The sequence below is a fragment of the Oncorhynchus clarkii genome, chromosome 21, assembly GCF_045791955.1.
Source record: "Oncorhynchus clarkii lewisi isolate Uvic-CL-2024 chromosome 21, UVic_Ocla_1.0, whole genome shotgun sequence".
In the NCBI taxonomy this organism is placed as follows: domain Eukaryota; kingdom Metazoa; phylum Chordata; class Actinopteri; order Salmoniformes; family Salmonidae; genus Oncorhynchus; species Oncorhynchus clarkii.
This window is the reverse complement of record NC_092167.1, coordinates 46,679,493-46,701,936: the sequence shown is the minus strand read 5'-3', so window position 1 is coordinate 46,701,936 and position 22,444 is coordinate 46,679,493. Positions and strand designations below refer to the sequence as shown.

Genomic DNA, 22,444 nt, shown 5'->3' with positions numbered 1-22,444 from the left:
TCAGCCACCTCTTCAGACTCTTCTTCTCACACATTCTCATGTATCTCTGTGCAAAGGCCCCTGGGAAATAGGGCATGGGGGCAGACTTTAATCCATGTGGCCTGTACTATGTTTGTTTATTAGACCGAATGACACTCGTAGGAGAGGCCAGATTTAGTTCTAATGAGATGAGATTCATATCCATTATGATATTCTATTCTACCTGGAGAAAGGGCTGAGAGGAGGGACTGAGAGGAGGGACTGAGAGGAGGGGCTGAGAGGAGGGGCTGAGAGGAGGGGCTGAGAGGAGGGACTGAGAGGAGGGACTGAGAGGAGGGGCTGAGAGGAGGTGCTGAGAGGAGGGACTGAGAGGAGGGACTGAGAGGAGGGGCTGAGAGGAGGGGCTGAGAGGAGGGATTGAGAGGAGGGACTGAGAGGAGGGGCTGAGATGAGGGGCTTAGAGGAGGGACTGAGAGGAGGGGCTGAGAGGAGGGGCTGAGAGGAGGGGCTGAGTGGAGGGGCTGAGAGGAGGGGCTGAGTGGAGGGGCTGAGTGGAGGGGCTGAGTGGAGGGGCTGAGAGGAGGGGCTGACTGGAGGGGCTGACTGGAGGGGCTGAGAGGAGGGGCTGAGAGGAGGGGCTGAGAGGAGGGGCTGAGTGGAGGGACTGAGAGAAGGGTCCTTATCTAGGGTCCCTTGCGGCTATGGGCTTATTATAAAACAAGCTCCTCCTCCCGCAGGTACATTTATGCATCAAGGTCTTAGGTCTTTATTCAATCCGTGTGGAGGAAATTCAGCGTTACAGTGAGATTTAATACCCCTTGTGTTGTCTTAAGGGTCAGAAATAACCCACCACTATGTTTAACAGCAGAGAAAACCCCCTACATGATATTTGTTCAACTTGAAATTTGAATTGCCTTTCCTAGTGACCCCCAACATTAGAAAAAGTGAAACATCACCTTTGTTCATCTTTCCATGAAAGCTGTACACCACCAGGGTACAAAGATTGTCTTAGGGTCATTTTTCACCCGGCTGTTATAATATAATTTACACACCACAAGAACCACAAAGACTCACACACACACACACACACACACACACACACACACACACACACACACACACACACACACACACACACACACACACACACACACACACACACACACACACACACACACAATGAGAAATTGAGATTATTTGTGTTACTGATTGAACTCAGCCAGCAGACGAGGGGGAGAGAGGCCTTCTCATCAAAGTTTGCCTTCACCCCCACCACCACTCTAGTTTCTGACCTCCCAAAGAGGAACAAGAACGTGGTCCTCCTGAGCACACTGCACAAAACGGCTGAGATCAGAGATCGTGAGGACAGGAATCCAGCCATCATTCTGGACTACAACCACAACAAAGGAGTCGTGGACAACCTGGACAAGGAGATTGGAACTTACAGCTGCAGGAGGATGACTACTCACTGGCCACCGGTCATCTTTCAAAACATAATTGATGTGTCCTCATACAATGCCTTTGTGATATGGGACAAGATCAACCCTACCTGGATGCCTGATAAGCGGAACAAGAGGAGGGTGTTCCTGGAGCAGCTGGGAAAGGCACTTGTAACCCCACACATTCAAAGAAGGGAGCGCCTCCCTTGCACAGCAGCTCTCTGCAACGCTTGTAAAAGCTGTTCAGGGGGCCGAACCTTGTCCTGATCCACCTGAGGCTGCAGCTGGGGCAGCAAGAGGAAGAGATACTAATTCTGCCCCACAGAAGGACTGTAAAACTAATACTATGTGCTGCAGAAATACATCTGTAAAGTCCATCCACACACACTTGAATACTGTCGGACATGTGCTAATTACCGTTGATTGATTTATGTTCTTTATGTTGTTGTTATGTTGTTTGTTTTGTATCTATTATCTTAATTTATTCTTATTTATTGTTGTTGTTTATACACCTTGTGGGTGGGGGCAATGGTTAAAGAAATGGGAGAAGACTAGTATTTTGTAGTTGAATTCCTCATTGTACAGTATATAATAATATATCACTGTGTCGCCAAAAAAGTTCAAGATTGTTATTGTTTCCCTTCAATGAAATGCATTCAAAGCTACTTTCTGCACATTTCTGCTACTGTCTTAGGCTACACAAGTGCTATATCTTGCTAAAAACATGTTTTACACTTATGCAGTACCTTTAGCCACAATAACAACAATAATAACCATAATAATAATAAACCTCTACTTTAGTAAAGAAAACAATTGTGACAAATGTGTTGTAATAAAAACGAGTGGTGTCCACTGATTTAAATGCAGTCTTTCTGCATTGTGAAAAGGGAAAACCCAGATATTCACAGCGTTTGTGATTTAAAATTCAAATAAGCTGCTTTATTTTAGGGGTTTAGTGAAGGCGGGTCATTTTTTACCCTTAGGACAAGGGGGGTATACAGAATGTTAAGACTACACAAGGGTTAAATTCAAAGGCTGCTTTCCTGCGTTAGCGGAGACTGCGTTCACGGTAAGACGACGCGGAAACTCGATGAAGACGGGAAGCAAAATGTATTGATAGAGAATGAAGCACGGCAACATTTGGTGACCAGTTCATCACTGTGGTCAATACATGTATCTGTTGAATTACTTGTTTTGTGTCAGTGAGTGACTTCCATGTGAATGACCTATGACCTCCCATCCTCTCTCTCTCTCTCTCTCTCTCTCTCTCTCCTCTGTTTCCCCATAATGCACTTGGCCTCCTAGTATCATAGCCTGTCTTACTTTATGTTTGATCTGACATAGTGTATCTGTTCTACAGGACTTCAGAGCTGGTCTGGGTATTTCCATGATCGATCTGACTGCTACTAACGTTAAAGATACAGACAGGAGGCTCTTCCAAATCAACACTCCCTTCAGAAACTTCTGGTGAGTGTCTGTGTCTGTGAGAAATGATGTGTATGAGCAAGTGTTTGTTTGTGTGTGTGAATGGCTGTGTTTGAACCCGTATGGTGTTTCATACCCACCTCTCACTCCGTTTCTCCTCCTGGCCTAAAATAGAAGATTACTATCAAAAAAATGCCATTCAAACATAAGCATCTTATTCTATTTTACCTACAATAATCATATCTCCCAAAACAATCCAAACTCATATTCAAGGTCAGGGTTTTAAAGGTGATTTACTCATAATAGAAAGGCTTCCGTGGAATGTCATTGTTAGATAACACATTGAGAGGTAACAATGAATCCAACTGTGAAGTTGAATAGTTACTTGTATTTGTACCGTAAGCTGTTCAAGAGAAACTTCTGTAAAAAGGTCATGACTTGGAACGTTACCTTGGGATGTTACCTTGGAATGTTACCTTGGAATGTTACCTTGGAATGTTAAGGTTAAGGAACACATTAAACGTACAATGCTGCTTTTTATCTCAATATCAAATCATTTCTAGGTAACATAGGTACCTTCCTGTGATTGTTTTCAATTACAATTGTCACAAATATACAAAATAGCTTCTTAGTAAAGAGCTATTTCTCAAGCGAGAATTTTGCTAGGATTGTCTGGGAGCGTTCTGAGTGGGGAAGAGAAAACTGGCAGAGAGGTTATTGGCAAAGAGGTTTGGAACTCTCTTTGTTATTGCTCTAATAATTACAGCCGGGCTAGACAATCTGGACCATCTCTTTCTAAAATGATCCGTCGAAATTGTTCCAACCCCTTTTACTAGCCTGTTCAACCTCTCTTTCTTATTGTCTGAGATCCCCAAAGATTGGAAAGCTGCTGAGGTCATCCCCCTCTTCAAAGAGGGAGACACTCTAGACCCAAACTGCTACAGACCTATATATATCCTACCCTGCCTTTCGAAGGTCTTTGAAAGCCAAGTCACCAACCATTTTGAATCCCACTGTACCTTCTCCGCAATGCAATCTGGTTTCAGAGGTGGTCATGGGTAGACCTCAGCCAAGCTCAAGGTCCTAAACGATATCATAACCGCCATCGAGAAGAGACAATACTGTGTAGCTGTATTCATCGACCTGTCCAAGGCTTTCGACTCTGTCAATCATCACATTCTTATCGGCAGACTCAACAGCCTAGGTTTCTCAAATGATTGCCTCGCCTGGTTCAACTACTTCTCAGATAGAGTTCAGTGTGTCAAATCGGAGGGCCTGTTGTCCGGACCTCTGGCAAGCTCTATGGGGGTGCCACAGGGTTCAATTCTCGGGCCAACTATTTTCTCTGTATACATCATCAATGATGTCACTCTTGCTGCTGGTGATTCTCTGATTCACTTCTACGCAGACGACACCATTCTGTATACTTCGGACCCTTCTTTGGACACTGTGTTAACTAACCTCCAGATGAGCTTCAATGCCATACAACTCTCCTTCCGTGGACTCCAACTGCTCTTTATGCAAGTTAAACTAAATGCATGCTATTCAATCAAACGCTGCCCGCACCTGCCCGCCCATCCAGCATCACTACTCTGGACGGTTTTGACTTAGAATATGTGGACAACAACAAATTCCTAGGTGTCTGGTTAGACTGTAAACTCTCCTTCCAGACTCATATTAAGCATCTCCAATCCAAAATTAAATCTAGAATTGGCTTCCTATTTCGCAATAAAGCATCCTTCCCTCATACTGCCAAACATACCCTCGTAAAACTGACTATCCTACCGATCCTTGACTTTGGCGATGTCATTTACAAAATAGCCTCCAACACTCTACTCAGCAAATTGGATGCAGTCTATCACAGTGCCATCCGTTTTGTCACCAAAGGCCCATATACTACCCACCACTGCGACCTGTATGTTCTCATTGGCTGACCCTCGATTCATACTCGTCGCCAAACGCACTGTCTCCAGGTCATCTACAAGTCTCTGCTAGGTAATGCCCCGCCTTATCTCAGCTCACTGGTCACCATAGCAGCACCCACTTGTAGCACCCACTCCAGCAGGTATATCTCACTGGTCACCCCCAAAGCCAACTCCTCCTTTGACTGCATTCACTGAAGCTGGAGACTCATATCTCCCTTACTAACTTTAAGTCGGAGCAGCTCGCAGATCACTGCACCTGTACATAGCCCATCTGTTAATAGCCCATCCATCTACCTCATCCCCATACTGCAATTTATTTATCTTTATTATTATTTTTGGCTCCTTTGCACCCCAGTAGCTCTACATGTGCAGAAGATGAATGTGCATCTTTCACTCCTGTGTTTAATTGCTAAATTTTAATTATTTCGCCACTCTGGCATATTTATTTCCTTACCTCCCTTATCTTACCTCGTTTGCACACACCGTACATATACTTTTTCTATTGTGTTATTGGCTGTACTTTTGATTATTCCACGTGTAACTCCTTGTTGTTGTTTTGTGTTGCACTACTTACTTCATTCTTGGCCAGGTCACAGTTAAACTTGTTTAAATAAAGGTGAAATTATAAAATAAAAGTCAAAAGTTACCAGGCAGGCCAAAACTCCATCCTGCAAAAAACAGGCAGAAATTTCAGGCATTCTTTTCAAACTGCTTTTTTACACTATTTTCAAATATGTATAAAACACATGAAAATCATGTTTTATGACTGCACTGGGCCTTTAAATAAGGGAACGTAGTGTCTTTATACTGAATATGAATAGATGCTGAATGTCATAAAGTACTGTACTTTACTGCCTCTACTGTAGACTATGTTATTAATGATGCAACAAAATGCTATGTGACTGTGAAACAACCACCTCAAAACACCTCTTCCCCTTCTCTCTTTATGTCCGTACTCTTAGCAAACATAGCTTGCTTGCTTTAAAGTACAATTTTGCTAGTCTGGTGGTGATTGGTGAAGCAAAGCCAAAAACACCACGGGGTGATTCCCGCCATCAAAAACAATGAAACCATTCACAGACTGAGTCTTTACAGCTTAAAGTGATTAAATGAGTTTTATCCAAATCCCAGGTAGAAGATGCTTGTAGGTTTGAAATTGATTTAGATCCATGAAACCCCCTCAGGTGCCCATCACCTCATCAGGATGTTCCACGATTATTCTCACAGAGTCCTCTTTGAAGCACAAAATTACAATTATACCCATCTCTTTATAGGACTGAAACGAACACGGCCATTAAGGAGAGATAGATAAACAGATTGATCGGTCATATATATGCCAGGTGAAGAAACAACAAAATATTTAATGCAACAATCCAAAACAATTCTAGCAAACAGGCAGTGTTTTGTCTCGGCGGTTGGGCTTTGAATGGGGCCATTAACAGACAAACAAGCAAGCGGCTCATCGATTATTGCCGTGTAGGTCCCGGGGTCGCTCATAACGCTGCATCCGCCCCGTCCTCCATAGCGGCAGCCTGTACAAGGGATGCTGTTGCATCACAGCGCCAGGCGTGCACAAACCCTCCCGGGAGATTTGTTAAAAAAAATGTCAAAAATAGATCAATAATTAGCGCCTGTCTTCCTGGAGCCCTGTTCTCTCCTCGTACACATGGCAGGGCGGTCATACAGCAATGAGACAGGTTGTGTGTGTGTGTGTGTGTGTGTGTGTGTGTGTGTGTGTGTGTGTGTGTGTGTGTGTGTGTGTGTGTGTGCGTGTGCGTGCGTGCGTGCGTGCGTGCGTGTCTGATGTTTTCCTGGCCCCGTCACATTCCCCCTCGCAGTGTGTGTCTTTCCGAGCCTCACACACATTCGCCGCTGGGGGAAAGTGACCGGGAAAACATCACAACAGATCCAAAAGGTCTTCAAAAGCAGCAACTCTTCCTTTCATCAACGGTTAGCTCCAGCGATAGCTTATTAGAATTAGGCTCAGGTCTCAGTCAATAGTGTATTAGCATTGGGCTCAGATCTCAGTCAACAGTGTATTAGCATTGGGCTCAGATCTCAGTCAACAGTGTATTAGCATTGGGCTCAGGTCTCAGTCAACAGTGTATTAGCATTGGGCTCAGATCTCAGTCAACAGTGTATTAGCATTGGGCTCAGATCTCAGTCAACAGTGTATTAGCATTGGGCTCAGATCTCAGTCAACAGTGTATTAGCATTGGGCTCAGATCTCAGTCAACAGTGTATTAGCATTGGGCTCAGAGCTCAGTCAACAGTGTATTAGCGTTGGGCTCAGGTCCCAGTCAACAGTGTATTAGCATTGGGCTCAGATCTCAGTCAACAGTGTATTAGCATTGGGCTCAGATCTCAGTCAACAGTGTATTAGCATTGGGCTCAGATCTCAGTCAACAGTGTATTAGCATTGGGCTCAGATCTCAGTCAACAGTGTATTAGCATTGGGCTCAGATCTCAGTCAACAGTGTATTAGCATTGGGCTCAGATCTCAGTCAACAGTGTATTAGCATTGGGCTCAGATCTCAGTCAACAGTGTATTAGCATTGGGCTCAGATCTCAGTCCACAGTGTATTAGCATTGGGCTCAGATCTCAGTCAACAGTGTATTAGCATTGGGCTCAGGGCTCAGTCAACAGTGTATTAGCATTGGGCTCAGGTCTCAGTCAACAGTGTATATATAAAGTGTGTTCAACGTTTATTTATCATTACTCCCACATTTATAAACCATTTACTAATTATTTGTGTAGCTCCTTATCTAAAGTGAGCGCTATTTATGCTTTATAAATACTTTATAAATGTGTTGAATGACCAGTGTAATTTCTCACAAAAAGATGGGCATGCCATTGGCAGACATTCCAGCTCTACCGAGTAAAATAACAAGCACACAACACGGGATGTTTAAGGAAGTACATATACACAACTAAATAACTAGCTTGCTAGCTAGTACACATCTAAATAACTAGCTTGCTAGCTTGTACACATCTAAATAACTAGCTTGCTAGCTTGTACACATCTAAATAACTAGCTTGCTAGCTTGTACACATCTAAATAACTAGCTTGCTATAGCTTGTACACATCTAAATAACTAGCTAGTACACATCTAAATAACTAGCTTGCTAGCTAGTACACATCTAAATAACTTGCTTGCTAGCTTTTACACATCTAAATAACTAGCTTGCTAGCTTGTACACATCTAAATAACTAGCTTGCTAGCTTGTACACATCTAAATAACTAGCTTGCTGGCTTGTACACATCTAAATAACTAGCGTGCTAGCTTGTACACATCTAAATAACTAGCTTACTAGCTTGTACACATCTAAATAACGAGCTTGCTAGCTTGAACACATCTAAATAACTACCTTACTAGCTTGTACACATCTAAATAACTAGCTTGCTAGCTAGTACACATCTAAATAACTAGCTTGCTAGATAGTACACATCTAAATAACTAGCTTGCTAGCTAGCACACATCTAAATAACTAGCTTGCTAGCTAGTACACATCTAAATAACTAGCTTGCTAGCTAGTAGACATCTAAATAACTAGCTTGTTAGCTTGTACACATCTAAATAACTAGCTTGCTAGCTTGTACACATCTAAATATCTAGCTTGCTAGCTAGTACGCATCTAAATAACTAGCTTGCTAGCTAGTACACATCTAAATAACTAGCTTGCTAGCTAGCACACATCTAAATAACTAGCTTGCTAGCTAGTACACATCTAAATAACTAGCTTGCTAGCTAGTAGACATCTAAATAACTAGCTTGTTAGCTTGTACACATCTAAATAACTAGCTTGCTAGCTTGTACACATCTAAATAACTAGCTTGCTAGCTAGTACGCATCTAAATAACTAGCTTGCTAGCTAGTACACATCTAAATAACTAGCTTGCTAGCTAGCACACATCTAAATAACTAGCTTGCTAGCTAGTACACATCTAAATAACTAGCTTGCTAGCTAGTAGACATCTAAATAACTAGCTTGTTAGCTTGTACACATCTAAATAACTAGCTTGCTAGCTTGTACACATCTAAATAACTAGCTTGCTAGCTTGTACACATCTAAATAACTAGCTTGCTAGCTAGTACGCATCTAAATAACTAGCTTGCTAGCTTGTACGCATCTAAATAACTAGCTTGCTAGCTTGTACGCATCTAAATAACTAGCTTACTAGCTTGTACACATCTAAATAACTAGCTTAACACCTTATACACATCTGAATAACTAGCTTACCACCTTATACACATCTGAATAACTAGCTTACCACCTTATACACATCTGAATAAGTAGCTTACTAGCTTGTCTTCGTGTTGTCTCTAGCTGGTGATGTGTGGAAACACTTTTCTGCTTTTATGGATTTTGTTTTGTTGCTTTTTGTGCAATTTCTCTGTCTGTATCCATGCTAAATGTTGCTTATCTTTCTCTGTCTGCGTACTACGTGTACTTTGTCCTGTGTTTCTCTGTCTGCATGCTACGTGTTGCTTGTCCTGTGTTGCTCTTTCTGTCTGCGTACTACGTGTTGCTTGTCATGTGTTGCTCTGTCTGTCTGCGTACTACGTGTTGCTTGTCCTGTGTTGTTCTGTCTGTCTGCGTGTTGCTTGTCTTGTGTTGCTCTGTCTGTCTGCGTACTACGTGTTGCTTGTCCTGTGTTTCTCTGTCTGCCTGCGTACTACATGTTGCTTGTCCTGTGTTGTTCTGTCTGTCTGCATTTGCTTGTCCTATGTTGCTCTGTCTGTCTGCTACGTGTTGCTTGTCCTTTGTTGCTCTGCATGTGGTCACTGCTCATTGATTGTCTGTATTGTGATTGGAATGGTTTTTAATAACCTGCAGAGGGACTGTGGTTGAAAATTAGCCAGCTGGCTAAAACCATACTTTTTACTGAAACGTTGATTAATGTGCACTGTCCCTGTAAAAATACAAATAAACTCAAACTCCAGTTTTACAGATGTGGGAGTAGTGATGTAATAAATGATAAACTATCAATACCTCATGAATGGTTTATTAAATGCCTTACGAATGGTTTATAAATGCCTCATGAATGGCTTGTAAATGACTCATGAATGGCTTGTAAATGACTCATGAATGGCTTGTAAATGACTCATGAATGGCTTGTAAATGACTCATGAATGGCTTGTAAATGACTCATGAATGGTTTATAAATGCCTCATGAATGGCTTGTAAATGCCTCATGAATGGCTTGTAAATGACTCATGAATGGTTTATAAATGCCTCATGAATGGTTTGTAAATGACTCATGAATGGTTTGTAAATGCCTCATGAATGGTTTATAAATGCCTTATGAATAGTTTGTTACGGTGTTACCGAACACTTCAGGTTTTTATTTGTAGAACATGTGTTGGTGCTGGATTGGTATATAATTTGCAGTGGTAATGGCTAATGGAAGGGCACAGGTTGGCATATGCTAGCACTGGTCTCTGTGGACTATTCTTACAGTAATAGCAGAACACTGAGTTAGTAGTTCATTATCCATCTTCTTCTGTGGTCTTGGAGGCAGTAGTTCACTCTCCCACTTCTTCTGTGGTCTTTGAGGCAGTTGTTCAAGTCCTGATGGGAGCAGTCATCCCTTTGGAATTGTCCTCAGCAGAAAGCAGATAGGTTGATTGAGTTCAGATGCTCTCCTATCGATCCCAACTGCTGCTGCTGATGCTACTCTGGGATATACTACCACCGACCCTCTGTGTCAACAGGAAAGAGAGGAATGGAGAGGGAGATGGGGGGGAGAGACAGAACGAGAGGTTACCATGGAAACCACCAGACTAACTTCATCTCAGCTTCTCTCCTCTTCTCTCCTCCCTCATCTCCTATCCTCCTTCCCTCTCTTCCTTCCTTCTTTCCAGCAGCAAGAAAAAAAAAAGAGAGAGAGAGAGAGATTCACCAGCTCTACTTGCAGCTGCAATGTGTGCATCTTTATGCTTGCCTGTGAGAGAAAGTAATAGATATGTTGAAAAGCTTTGGGGGAAGCATTCCGCTCAGTAGTTGTCTTGCTAGAAGCCTAATGAGTGAGACATGGCTGGAGTAAGTGACAGGGTAGCACCAGTCTCGGATGACTCCCAGTCACTTTAGGCCCTGACAGGCACCCAATTTGGGAGCTCTTCCTCTCCCAGCCCGAGAGACTGGCAGGGGGGATAGGAATGTGTGTTTCTGTGAAAGCAGAGGGAAAAGGATTGTGTGCTAAAGGATTCTGAGTGGTAGAAAAAGAGCAACATGACTGATAAGGAGTGTGTGTGTGTGTGTGTGTGTGTGTGTCTGAGATTGAAATATACACACACACACACACACACTGTGAGACATTTATTATTTTGCACACATGCACTTATATGGACTCTAATGGCTGACACATCAACATTTTTCTCCAGTGTTCTCATCTTCCCCCCCTGTTTTTCATTTCCCACTCTGTCTCACTCTCTCCCTTCCTTCCTCTCTCTTTCTTTCTCTCTCCCTCTCATGTGAGAATAATATTTCAATGTTCTCCGTTAATGTTTCATATTACACTGATGATGTCAAAGGACCTGTTTACAGTGCCTTGCAAAAGTATTCACACCCCTTAGGCATTTTTCCTATTTTGTTGAATGACGACCTGTAATTTAAAGGGATTTTTATTTGGATTTCATGTAATGGACACACACAAAATAGTCCAAATTGATGAAGTGAAATGGAAAAAAATAACTTGTTTCTTTTTTTAAAGGGGAAAAAATATATTCACCTCCTTTGTTATAAGCTCCTAAATAATATCTGCTGCAAACAATTACCTTCAGAAGTCGCATAATTAGTTATATAAAGTCCACCTGTATGCAATCAAAGTGTCACATGATCTCAGTATATATACACCTGTTCTGAAAGGCCCCAGAGTCTGCAACACCACTAAGCAAGGGGCACCACCAAGCAACCATGAAGACCAAGGACCTCTCCAAACAGGTCAGGGACAAAGTTGTGGAGAAGTACAGATCAGGATTGGGTTATAAAAAAAATATCAGAAACTTTGAACATCCCACGGAGCACCATTAAAACCATCATTAAAAAAATGAAAGAATATGGCACCACAACAAACCTGCCAAGAGAGGGCCGCCCACCAAAACTCACGGACCAGGCAAGGAGGCCATTAATCAGAGAGACAACAAAGAGACCGAAGATAACCCTGAAGGAGCTGCAAAGCCTCATAGCAGAGATTGGAGTATCTGTCCACAGGACCACTTTAAGCCGTACACTCCACGGAGCGGGGATTTACAGAAGAGTGCCCAGGAAAAAGCCATTGCTTAAAGAAAAAATAAGCAAACACGTTTGGTGTTTGCCAAAAGGCATGTGGGAGACTCCCGAAGGTCTGGCGCAAACCCAACACAATTCAGCACCTCGAACACCATCCCCACAGTGAAGCATGGTGGTGGCAGCATCATGCTCTGGGGATGTTTTTCATCGGCAGGGACAGGGAAACTGGTCAGAATTGAAGAAATGATGGATGGCGCTAAATACAGGGAAATTCTTGAGGGAAACTTGTTTCAGTCTTCTAGAGATTTGAGACTGGGACGGAGGTTCACCTTCCTGCAGGACAATGACCCTAAGCATACTGCTAAAGCAACACTTGGGTAGTTTAAGGGGAAACATTTGAATGTCTTGGAATAGCCTAGTCAAAGCCCAGACCTCAATCCAATTGAGAATCTGTGGTATGACTTAAAGATTGCTGTACACCAGCGTAACCCATCCAACTTGAAGGATCTGGAGCAGTTTTGCCTTGAAGAATGGGCAACAATCCCAGTGGCTAGATGTGCCAAGCTTATAGAGACATACCCCAAGAGACTTGCAGCTGTAATTGTAGCAAAAGGTGGCATGTTGTGTAAATCAAATGATACAACCCCCCCCCAAAAAATTATATTTCAATTCCAGGTTCCAAATAAGAAAAATGCAAAGGGAGTTGAAGCCTCTACACACACACACACACACACACACACACACACACACACACACACACACACACACACACACACACACACACACACACACACACACGGTATACCTCTACATACACACACACACACACACACACACACACACACACACACACACACACACACACACACACACACACACACACACACACACACACACACACACACACACACACACACACACACACACACACGGTATACCTCTACATACACACACACACACACACACACACACACACACACACACACACACACACACACACACACACACACACACACACACACACACACACACACACACGGTATAACTCTACATACACACACACACACACACACACACACACACACACGGTATACCTCTACAGCTGAGGTGGGAGACTCTGACCATAGGACAACAATCAGTCGTATATTGCACAAATCTGGCCTTTATGGAAGAGTGGCAAGAAGAAAGCCATTTCTTAAAGATATCCATAAAAAGTGTTGTTTAAAGTTTGCCACAAGCCACCTGGGAGACACACCAAACATGTGGAAGAAGGTGCTCTGGTCAGATGAAACCAAAATTGAACTTTTTGGCAACAATGCAAGACGTTATGTTTGGCGTAAAAGCAACACAGCTCATCACCCTGAACACACCATCCCCACTGTCAAACATGGTGGTGGCAGCATCATGGTTTGGGCCTGCTTTTCTTCAGCAGGGACAGGGAAGATGGTTAAAATTGATGGGAAGATGGATGGAGCCAAATACAGGACCATTCTGGAAGAAAACCTGATGGAGTCTGCAAAAGACCTGAGACTGGGACGGAGATTTGTCTTCCAACAAGACCATGGTCCAAAACATAAAGCAAAATCTACAATGGAATGGTTCAAAAATAAACATATTTAGGTGTTAGAATGGCCAAGTCAAAGTCCAGACCTGAATCCAATCGAGAATCTGTGGAAAGAACTGAAAACTGCTGTTCACAAATGCTCTCCATCCAACCTCACTGAGCTCGAGCTGTTTTGCAAGGAGGAATGGGAAAAAAAATTCAGTCTCTCGATGTGCAAAACTGATAGAGACATACCCCAAGCGACTTACAGCTGTAATCGCAGCAAAAGGTGGCGCTACAAAGTATTAACTGAAGGGGGCTGAATAATTTTGCACGCCCAATTTTTCAGTTTTTGATTTGTTAAAAAAGTTTGAAATATCCAATAAATGTCGTTCCACTTCATGATTGTGTCCCACTTGTTGTTGATTCTTCACAAAAAAATACAGTTTTATATCTTTATGTTTGAAGCCTGAAATGTGGCAAAAGGTCGCAAAGTTCAAGGGGCCGAATACTTTCGCAATGCACTGTATATCACGGCTGTCAGCCAATCAGCATTCAGGGCTTGAACCACACTGTTTTGAATCTATTATAGACACCTTAATGTGTATTTTTTATTATGTGAACAGAAAAAAAAAGATATATATAAGTAATTATTTTAGAGAGTACGCATGTTACTGTCCCCACTACCACAAATAAATACTTATATCAGTCACATTTTGACCTTGGAAAATGTCTTTGAAATACTCTAGAGCCTACACATTCCAATGTAGGACTGCTCCTTCTGAGGACTACCAATATGGCCGACCGTTTGCTTCAAAACCTCTAATTGGCCTATACGTACCGTCAGCAATACAGGTTTTATATGCATCGTTGCACTTAACCTATTCAACCCGTACACATCACCCACAATGTAAAGAAACCATATAACCCCACCACACGAAGCAACACAAATTGTATGTACTGTTTAATTGGTCTGCTAACATCAATAATGTGGTTTAAAAATATATATATCTATATATTTTGTTTCAGCTTCACGGCCGAATCGGAAAGGGAGAAAGAGGAGTGGATTGAAGCATTCCAGGAATCGATAGCCGAAACGCTCTCCGATTATGAAGTGGCCGAGAAGATCTGGTTCAACGAGTCCAACAGGATCTGTGCCGACTGCCGAGCGTCGCAGCCCGAATGGGCCTCCATCAATCTGGGGGTTGTCATCTGTAAGAAGTGTGCAGGTACTAAAGAGACTGCCGCTATGCCAATGTCACTCTCCGAACTTTTCGTTCCTTTATTCTCCAGACTTCTGTCTATAGACTCTACTTCCACTCCCTCCATACCTCTCCTTCACACATGCATCCCTTCTGTCCTCTTTTGCCTCTTGTCCCCTGCTTCCCTTCTCTTCTTCCCTTCCTCACCCTGCCTCCTTCTCCCTCTCCTTCCCTCTCCTCCTCCTTCTTCTTGCTCTTCACTTTAACTGATTGATGGACTCTGTTGAACATGAAAATAGAGCTTGACTCCTCGCCTCACTTTTCACAAATGGAACAGGGGATGAGTGGACAGAGGGTGAAACCAACCATTTCAGAGAGAGACGGAGAGAGAAAAAGGAAGAGTACAAGCCAGGGAGAGAAGGAGATAAAGAAGAGAGAGGTAGCAAGAGAAAAAGAGAATAGACAGGTGTGCGATAGAGAAAATAAAAAAAGGAACGCCTCACTGATATCATGTGTTACACCACCCAGAAAGACTACTAAGAGTTAAGGTGTTACACCACCCAGAAAGACTAGTAAGAGTTAATGTGTTACACCACCCAGAAAGACTAGTAAGAGTTAATGTGTTACACCACCCAGGAAGACTAGTAAGAGTTCATGTGTTACACCACCCAGGAAGACTAGTAAGAGTTCATGTGTTACACCACCCAGGAAGACTAGTAAGAGTTAATCTGTTACACCACCCAGAAAGACTAGTAAGAGTTAATGTGTTACACCACCCAGAAAGACTAGTAAGAGTTAATGTGTTACACCACCCAGGAAGACTAGTAAGAGTTAATGTGTTACACCACCCAGGAAGACTAGTAAGAGTTCATGGTTTACACCACCCAGGAAGACTAGTAAGAGTTAATGTGTTACACCACCCAGAAAGAATAGTAAGAGTTCATGTGTTACACCACCCAGAAAGACTAGTAAGAGTTAATGTGTTACACCACCCAGAAAGACTAGTAAGAGTTCATGTGTTACACCACCCAGAAAGACTAGTAAGAGTTCATGTGTTACACCACCCAGAAAGACTAGTAAGAGTTCATGTGTTACACCACCCAGAAAGACTAGTAAGAGTTAATGTGTTACACCACCCAGAAAGACTAGTAAGAGTTCATGTGTTACACCACCCAGAAATACTACTAAGAGTTAATGTGTTACACCACCCAGAAAGACTAGTAAGAGTTCATGTGTTACATCACCCAGAAAGACTAGTAAGAGTTAATGTGTTACACCACCCAGAAAGACTAGTAAGAGTTCATGTGTTACACCACCCAGAAAGACTAGTAAGAGTTAATGTGTTACACCACCCAGGAAGACTAGTAAGAGTTAATGTGTTACACCACCCAGGAAGACTAGTAAGAGTTAATGTGTTACACCAGCCAGGAAGATGATTAAGAGCTCATGTGTTACACCACCCAGGAAGACTAGTAAGAGTTAATGTGTTACACCACCCAGGGAGATGATTAAGAGTTAATGTGTTACACCACCCAGAAAGACGATTAAGAGCTCATGTGTTACACCACCCAGGGGCAAATTTGTGTGTGCTTTCCTAGCCTCTGACTAGCCGGACGGATTAGTTTAAATAAAAACAGAGAATACAGTGCCTTGCAAAAGTATTCATCCCCCTTGGCATTTTCCCTATTTTTTTTTGCATTACAGCCTGTGATTTAAATATTTTTTTTTTATTTGAATTTCATGTAATGGACATACACAAAATAGTCCAAATTGGTGAAGTGAAATGAAAAAAATAACTTGTTTCAAAAGAATGTAAAAATTGTAAAGTGATGCGTATGTATTCACTCCCTTTGCTATGAAACCCCCAAATAAGATCTAGTGCAACCAATTACCTTCAGAAGTCACATGATCTGTCACATGATCTCAGTATATTTACACCTTTTCTGAAAGGCCCCAGAGTCTGCATCACCGCTAAGCAAGTGGCACCATGAATATCAAGGACCTCTCCAAACTGGTCACGATCAAAGTTGTGGAGAAGTACAGATCAGGGTTGGGTTATAAAAAAATATCAGAAACTTTGAACATCCCACAGAGCACCAATAAATCCATTATAAAAAAATTGAAAGAATATGGCACCACAACAAACCTGTCATGAGAGGGCCGCCCACGAAAACTCACAGACCAGACAAGGAGGGCATTAATCAGAGAGACAACAAAGAGACCAAAGATAACCCTGAAGGAGCTGCAAGGCTCCACAGCGAAGAATGGAGTATCTGTCCATTGGACAACTTTAAGCCGTACACTCCACAGAGCTGGGCTTTACGGAAGAGTGGCCAAAACAAAGCCAATGCTTAAAGAAGAAAAATAAGGAAACACATTTTGTATTTGCCAAAAGACATATGGGAAACACCCCGAACATATGGAAGAAGGTACTCTGGTCAAATGAGGCTAAAAGCTTTTTGGCCATCAAGGAAAACGCAATGTCTGGGGCAAACCCAACACCTCATCAACCCGAGAACACCTTCCCCATAGTGAAGCATGGTGGTGGCAGCATCATGCTGTGGGAAAGTTTTTCATCAGCAGGGACTGGGAAACTGGTCAGAAATTAATGAGTGATAGATGGCGCTAAATACAGGGAAATTCTTGAGGGAAACCTGTTTCAATCTTCCAGAGATTTGAGACTGGGATGGAGGTTCACCTTCCAACAGGACATTGACCCTAAGCATACTGCTAAAGCGACACTTGAGTGGTTTAAGGGGAACTATTTACATGTCTTGGAAAGGCCTAGTCAAAGCCCAGACCTCAATCCAATTGAGAATCTGTGGTATGACTTAAAGATTGCTGTACACCAGCGTAACCCATCCAACTTGAAGGATCTGGAGCAGTTTTGCCTTGAAGAATGGGCAAAAATCCCAGTGGCTAGATGTGCCAAGCTTATAGAGACATACCCCACGAGACTTGCAGCTGTAATTGTAAAAATATTTTGCATCTTCAAAGTGGTACGCATGTTGTGCAACCCCCCACCCCCCCAAATGTATTTTAATTCCAGGTGTCGTGTCTTTGGCTATGCCCGATTAAGTGATATAACATGCTATTCTATAAAATAATTTCTCTGTAATTCATATTACCTGATTAAGCTAATCAGGTGAATGTAATTAACTAGAAAGTCAGGGCACCACTGTAACAATACTCGTGGGTTGAAGAAGGAGAACTGAACACCGCAACGAAAAAATGAAAGTGCACAGTTCTGTCAGGCAACAAAACGGCTAAAAATAAAATTACTCCCCACAAACGCAATGTCGGAAAATCACAACTTATATATGATCCCCAATCAGAGATAGACAGCTGCCTCTGATTGGGAACCACACTTGGCAAAAACAACAAAGAAATAGAAAACATTGATTCCCGAGTCACACCCTGACCTAACCAAACATAGAGAATAAATAAGGATCTCTAAAGTCAGGACGTGACAACCACAAAATAATGTTTATAGAGCTGTTATCTTCCGAATAAACTCTTAAAGACCTTGTAATCTTTTACGTCAATAGAAGTCAATATTTAATCGTCACCTTGTTTAGTCTCATGAAAGTTGTAAATTATTGGTTATCTTCACGAACCCTGGCTAACGAGTTGAATCAGCAATACATAATTTTGTTTTAATTCTTTATTTACTAAATACCTAACTAATCACACAGAATGAATGCTACATTGATGGACCTGGTGAACGGAGCCGATACAGCGGCTGGTTACACAAAGAAAAGGGGCTGGGGTTGAGTGAAAGAGCGGGAAGACTGAGTAACAAAGGGAGAAGCTGTACTATCGTAAATACAGAATCTTATGCATTCTAAATAACCGCCCATTTTAAAAATGGAAAATGCAATAAGTATTTACTCTGAGCTGCGCTTCGGTGGATTGGTCGTAGATGGTATGCCGGATTGTCCAATTTTTATCTCTGGTTCTCGGAAGACTGTCTAGTGGTGAACTGGAGCGTGGCAGAATTGGTACTCTGTCCGTCCTCTCCTAGCCCACGTCTACAGTTGCTGCGCTAATGCGACGGCTAGGAGTCATCACTTCTTTAGTGAATAACACTTCAAAGTTCATACCAAGCTGCCATGCTATATGCTCGTGCTATATTCTGGCTGGTATAGTCGAAATTCAGGTTGTAGGTCGTCACCTTCCCATTGAAATTCAATGCTAATTTAGTTTGATTCTTGCTGAAGTTGGCTTAGTTCTTTGTCCTCTCAACGTGGGGACCTCAAGTCCACATATTCGTGGAACAGGTTATTGTCTGAGCCCTTTTAATGTAGGACTGTCGCCCTACGTCCTCGGAACAGAAAGTTACATTTTCGTTAAGGGCTTTATATAGGAGGGGAGAGAAGGGCGTGTTTCATAGTTTATAACCAATGTCTGTTCACGTGGGCAGGGCCACTGAGTTGAGCATAGTTCACTCATGAAAACCCAATTCTCTCATTTGGAAGCTAAAATTGTAGTTCATCTTTTCACAAATAGTTATATTTTTAAACATTTAAATTGCACAACAATTCCATGTGAATCGTATAAATAGAGTTTATGTCGTCATAAGTAATAATGTCTCAGACGCCAACTGATCTGGCATCATATTAATTTAGTACCAACGCATATTGTCAGCTGGTTGGATTACCGAAATATGGTTCCGTTCCCATCTTTTGATGTCACCAGACTCTCTCTCAATGTTAACAAAGGGATTTTCAATAGTCACATCGGTAGAGTAGAGAGAGGAAGAATGGGAAAGGTATTTATGGGGGTCATAAACCTCCCCCTGGTGGTAGTACAGTGCCTTGCGAAAGTATTCGGCCCCCTTGAACTTTGCGACCTTTTGCCACATTTCAGGCTTCAAACATAAAGATATAAAACTGTATTTTTTTGTGAAGAATCAACAACAAGTGGGACACAATCATGAAGTGGAACGACATTTATTTGATATTTCAAACTTTTTTAACAAATCAAAAACTGAAAAATTGGGCGTGCGAAATTATTCAGCCCCTTTACTTTCAGTGCAGCAAACTCTCTCCAGAAGTTCAGTGAGGATCTCTGAATGATCCAATGTTGACCTAAATGACTAATGATGATAAATACAATCCACCTGTGTGTAATCAAGTCTCCGTATAAATGCACCTGCACTGTGCTAGTCTCAGAGGTCCGTTAAAAGCGCAGAGAGCATCATGAAGAACAAGGAACACACCAGGCAGGTCCGAGATACTGTTGTGAAGAAGTTTAAAGCCGGATTTGGATACAAAAAGCTTTCCCATTTTTAAACATCCCAAGGAGCACTGTGCAAGCGATAATATTGAAATGGAAGGAGTATCAGACCACTGCAAATCTACCAAGACCTGGCAGTCCCTCTAAACTTTCAGCTCATACAAGGAGAAGACTGATCAGAGATGCAGCCAAGAGGCCCATGATCACTCTGGATGAACTGCAGAGATCTACAGCTGAGGTGGGAGACTCTGTCCATAGGACAACAATCAGTCGTATATTGCACAAATCTGGCCTTTATGGAAGAGTGGCAAGAAGAAAGCCATTTCTTAAAGATATCCATAAAAAGTGTTGTTTAAAGTTTGCCACAAGCCACCTGGGAGACACACCAAACATGTGGAAGAAGGTGCTCTGGTCAGATGAAACCAAAATTGAACTTTTTGGCAACAATGCAAAACGTTATGTTTGGCGTAAAAGCAACACAGCTGAACACACCATCCCCACTGTCAAACATGGTGGTGGCAGCATCATGGTTTGGGCCTGCTTTTCTTCAGCAGGGACAGGGAAGATGGTTAAAATTGATGGGAAGATGGATGGAGCCAAATACAGGACCATTCTGGAAGAAAACCTGATGGAGTCTGCAAAAGACCTGAGACTGGGACGGAGATTTGTCTTCCAACAAGACAATGATCCAAAACATAAAGCAAAATCTACAATGGAATGGTTAAAAAATAAACATATCCAGGTGTTAGAATGGCCAAGTCAAAGTCCAGACCTGAATCCAATCGAGAATCTGTGGAAAGAACTGAAAACTGCTGTTCACAAATGCTCTCCATCCAACCTCACTGAGCTTGAGCTGTTTTGCAAGGAGGAATGGGAAAAAATTTCAGTCTCTCGATGTGCAAAACTGATAGAGACATACCCCAAGCGACTTACAGCTGTAATCGCAGCAAAAGGTGGCGCTACAAAGTATTTAACTTAAGGGGGCTGAATAATTTTGCACGCCCAATTTTTTAGTTTTTGATTTGTTAAAAACGTTTGAAATATCCAATAAATGTTGTTCCACTTCATGATTGTGTCCCACTTGTTGTTGATTCTTCACAAAAAAATACAGTTTTATATCTTTATGTTTGAAGCCTGAAATGTGGCAAAAGGTCGCAAAGTTCAAGGGGGCCGAATACTTTCGCAAGGCACTGTATGTATTATATAGATCTCCCAGTGCATGGTGGTAGTATGTATTAGATCTCCCAGTGCATGGTGGTAGTATGTATTAGATCTCACAGTGCATGGTTGTAGTATATATTAGATAGATCTCCCAGTACATGGTGGTAGTATGTATTAGATCTCCCAGTGCATGGTGGTAGTATGTATTAGATCGATCTCCCAGTACATGGTGGTAGTATGTATTAGATAGATCTCACAGTGAATGGTGGTAATATGTATTAGATCTCACAGTGCATGGTGGTAATATGGATTAGATCTCCCAGTGCATGGTGGTAGTATGTATTAGATCTCCCAGTGCATGGTGGTAGTATGTATTAGATAGATCTCCCAGTGCATGGTGGTAGTATGTATTAGATAGATCTCCCAGTACATGGTGGTAGTATGTATTAGATCTCCCAGTGCATGGTGGTAGTATGTATTAGATAGATCTCACAGTGAATGGTGCTAATATGTATTAGATCTCCCAGTGCATGGTGGTAGTATATATTAGATAGATCTCCCAGTGCATGGTGGTAGTATGTATTAGATAGATCTCCCAGTGCATGGTGGTAATATGTATTAGATCTCCCAGTGCATGGTGGTAGCATGTATTAGATAGATCACACAGTGCATGGTGGCAATATGTATTAGATCTCCCAGTGCATGGTGGTAGTATGTATTAGAACTCACAGTGCATGGTGGTAGCATGTATTAGATCTCCCAGTGCATGGTGGTAGTATGTATTAGATAGATCTCCCAGTGCATGGTGGTAATATGTATTAGATCTCGCAGTGCATGGTGGTAGCATGTATTAGATCTCTCAGTGCATGGTGGTAATATGTATTAGATCTCCCAGTGCATGGTGGTAATATGTATTAGATCTCCCAGTGCATGGTGGTAGCATGTATTAGATAGATCTCCCAGTGCATGGTGGTAATATGTATTAGATCTCCCAGTGCATGGTGGTAGCATGTATTAGATCTCTCAGTGCATGGTGGTAATATGTATTAGATCTCCCAGTGCATGGTGGTAATATGTATTAGATCTCCCAGTGCATGGTGGTATTATGTATTAGATCTCCCAGTGCATGGTGGTAATATGTATTAGATCTCCCAGTGCATGGTGGTAATATGTATTAGATCTCCCAGTGCATGGTGGTAGTATGTATTAGATCTCCCAGTGCATGGTGGTAGTATATTTTAGACTAATCCATTATGAATTGGGAGTCTTGGTGACTTAACCTTGTCTTTTAGATTTG

General features: G+C 42.2%; 1 protein-coding gene across 1 annotated transcript in view; it reads left to right on the top strand.

The window, feature by feature from the left end:
• The window catches only part of LOC139379099 (ArfGAP with RhoGAP domain, ankyrin repeat and PH domain 2), a 224,414-nt gene that overhangs the window by 72,532 nt on the left and 129,438 nt on the right, over positions 1–22,444 (top strand). The window contains exons 10-11 of the mRNA XM_071121911.1: positions 2,779–2,885; positions 14,576–14,775. Of these exons, the coding sequence (XP_070978012.1) occupies positions 2,779–2,885; positions 14,576–14,775 (307 nt within the window). The remainder of the gene's footprint in view (positions 1–2,778; positions 2,886–14,575; positions 14,776–22,444) is intronic.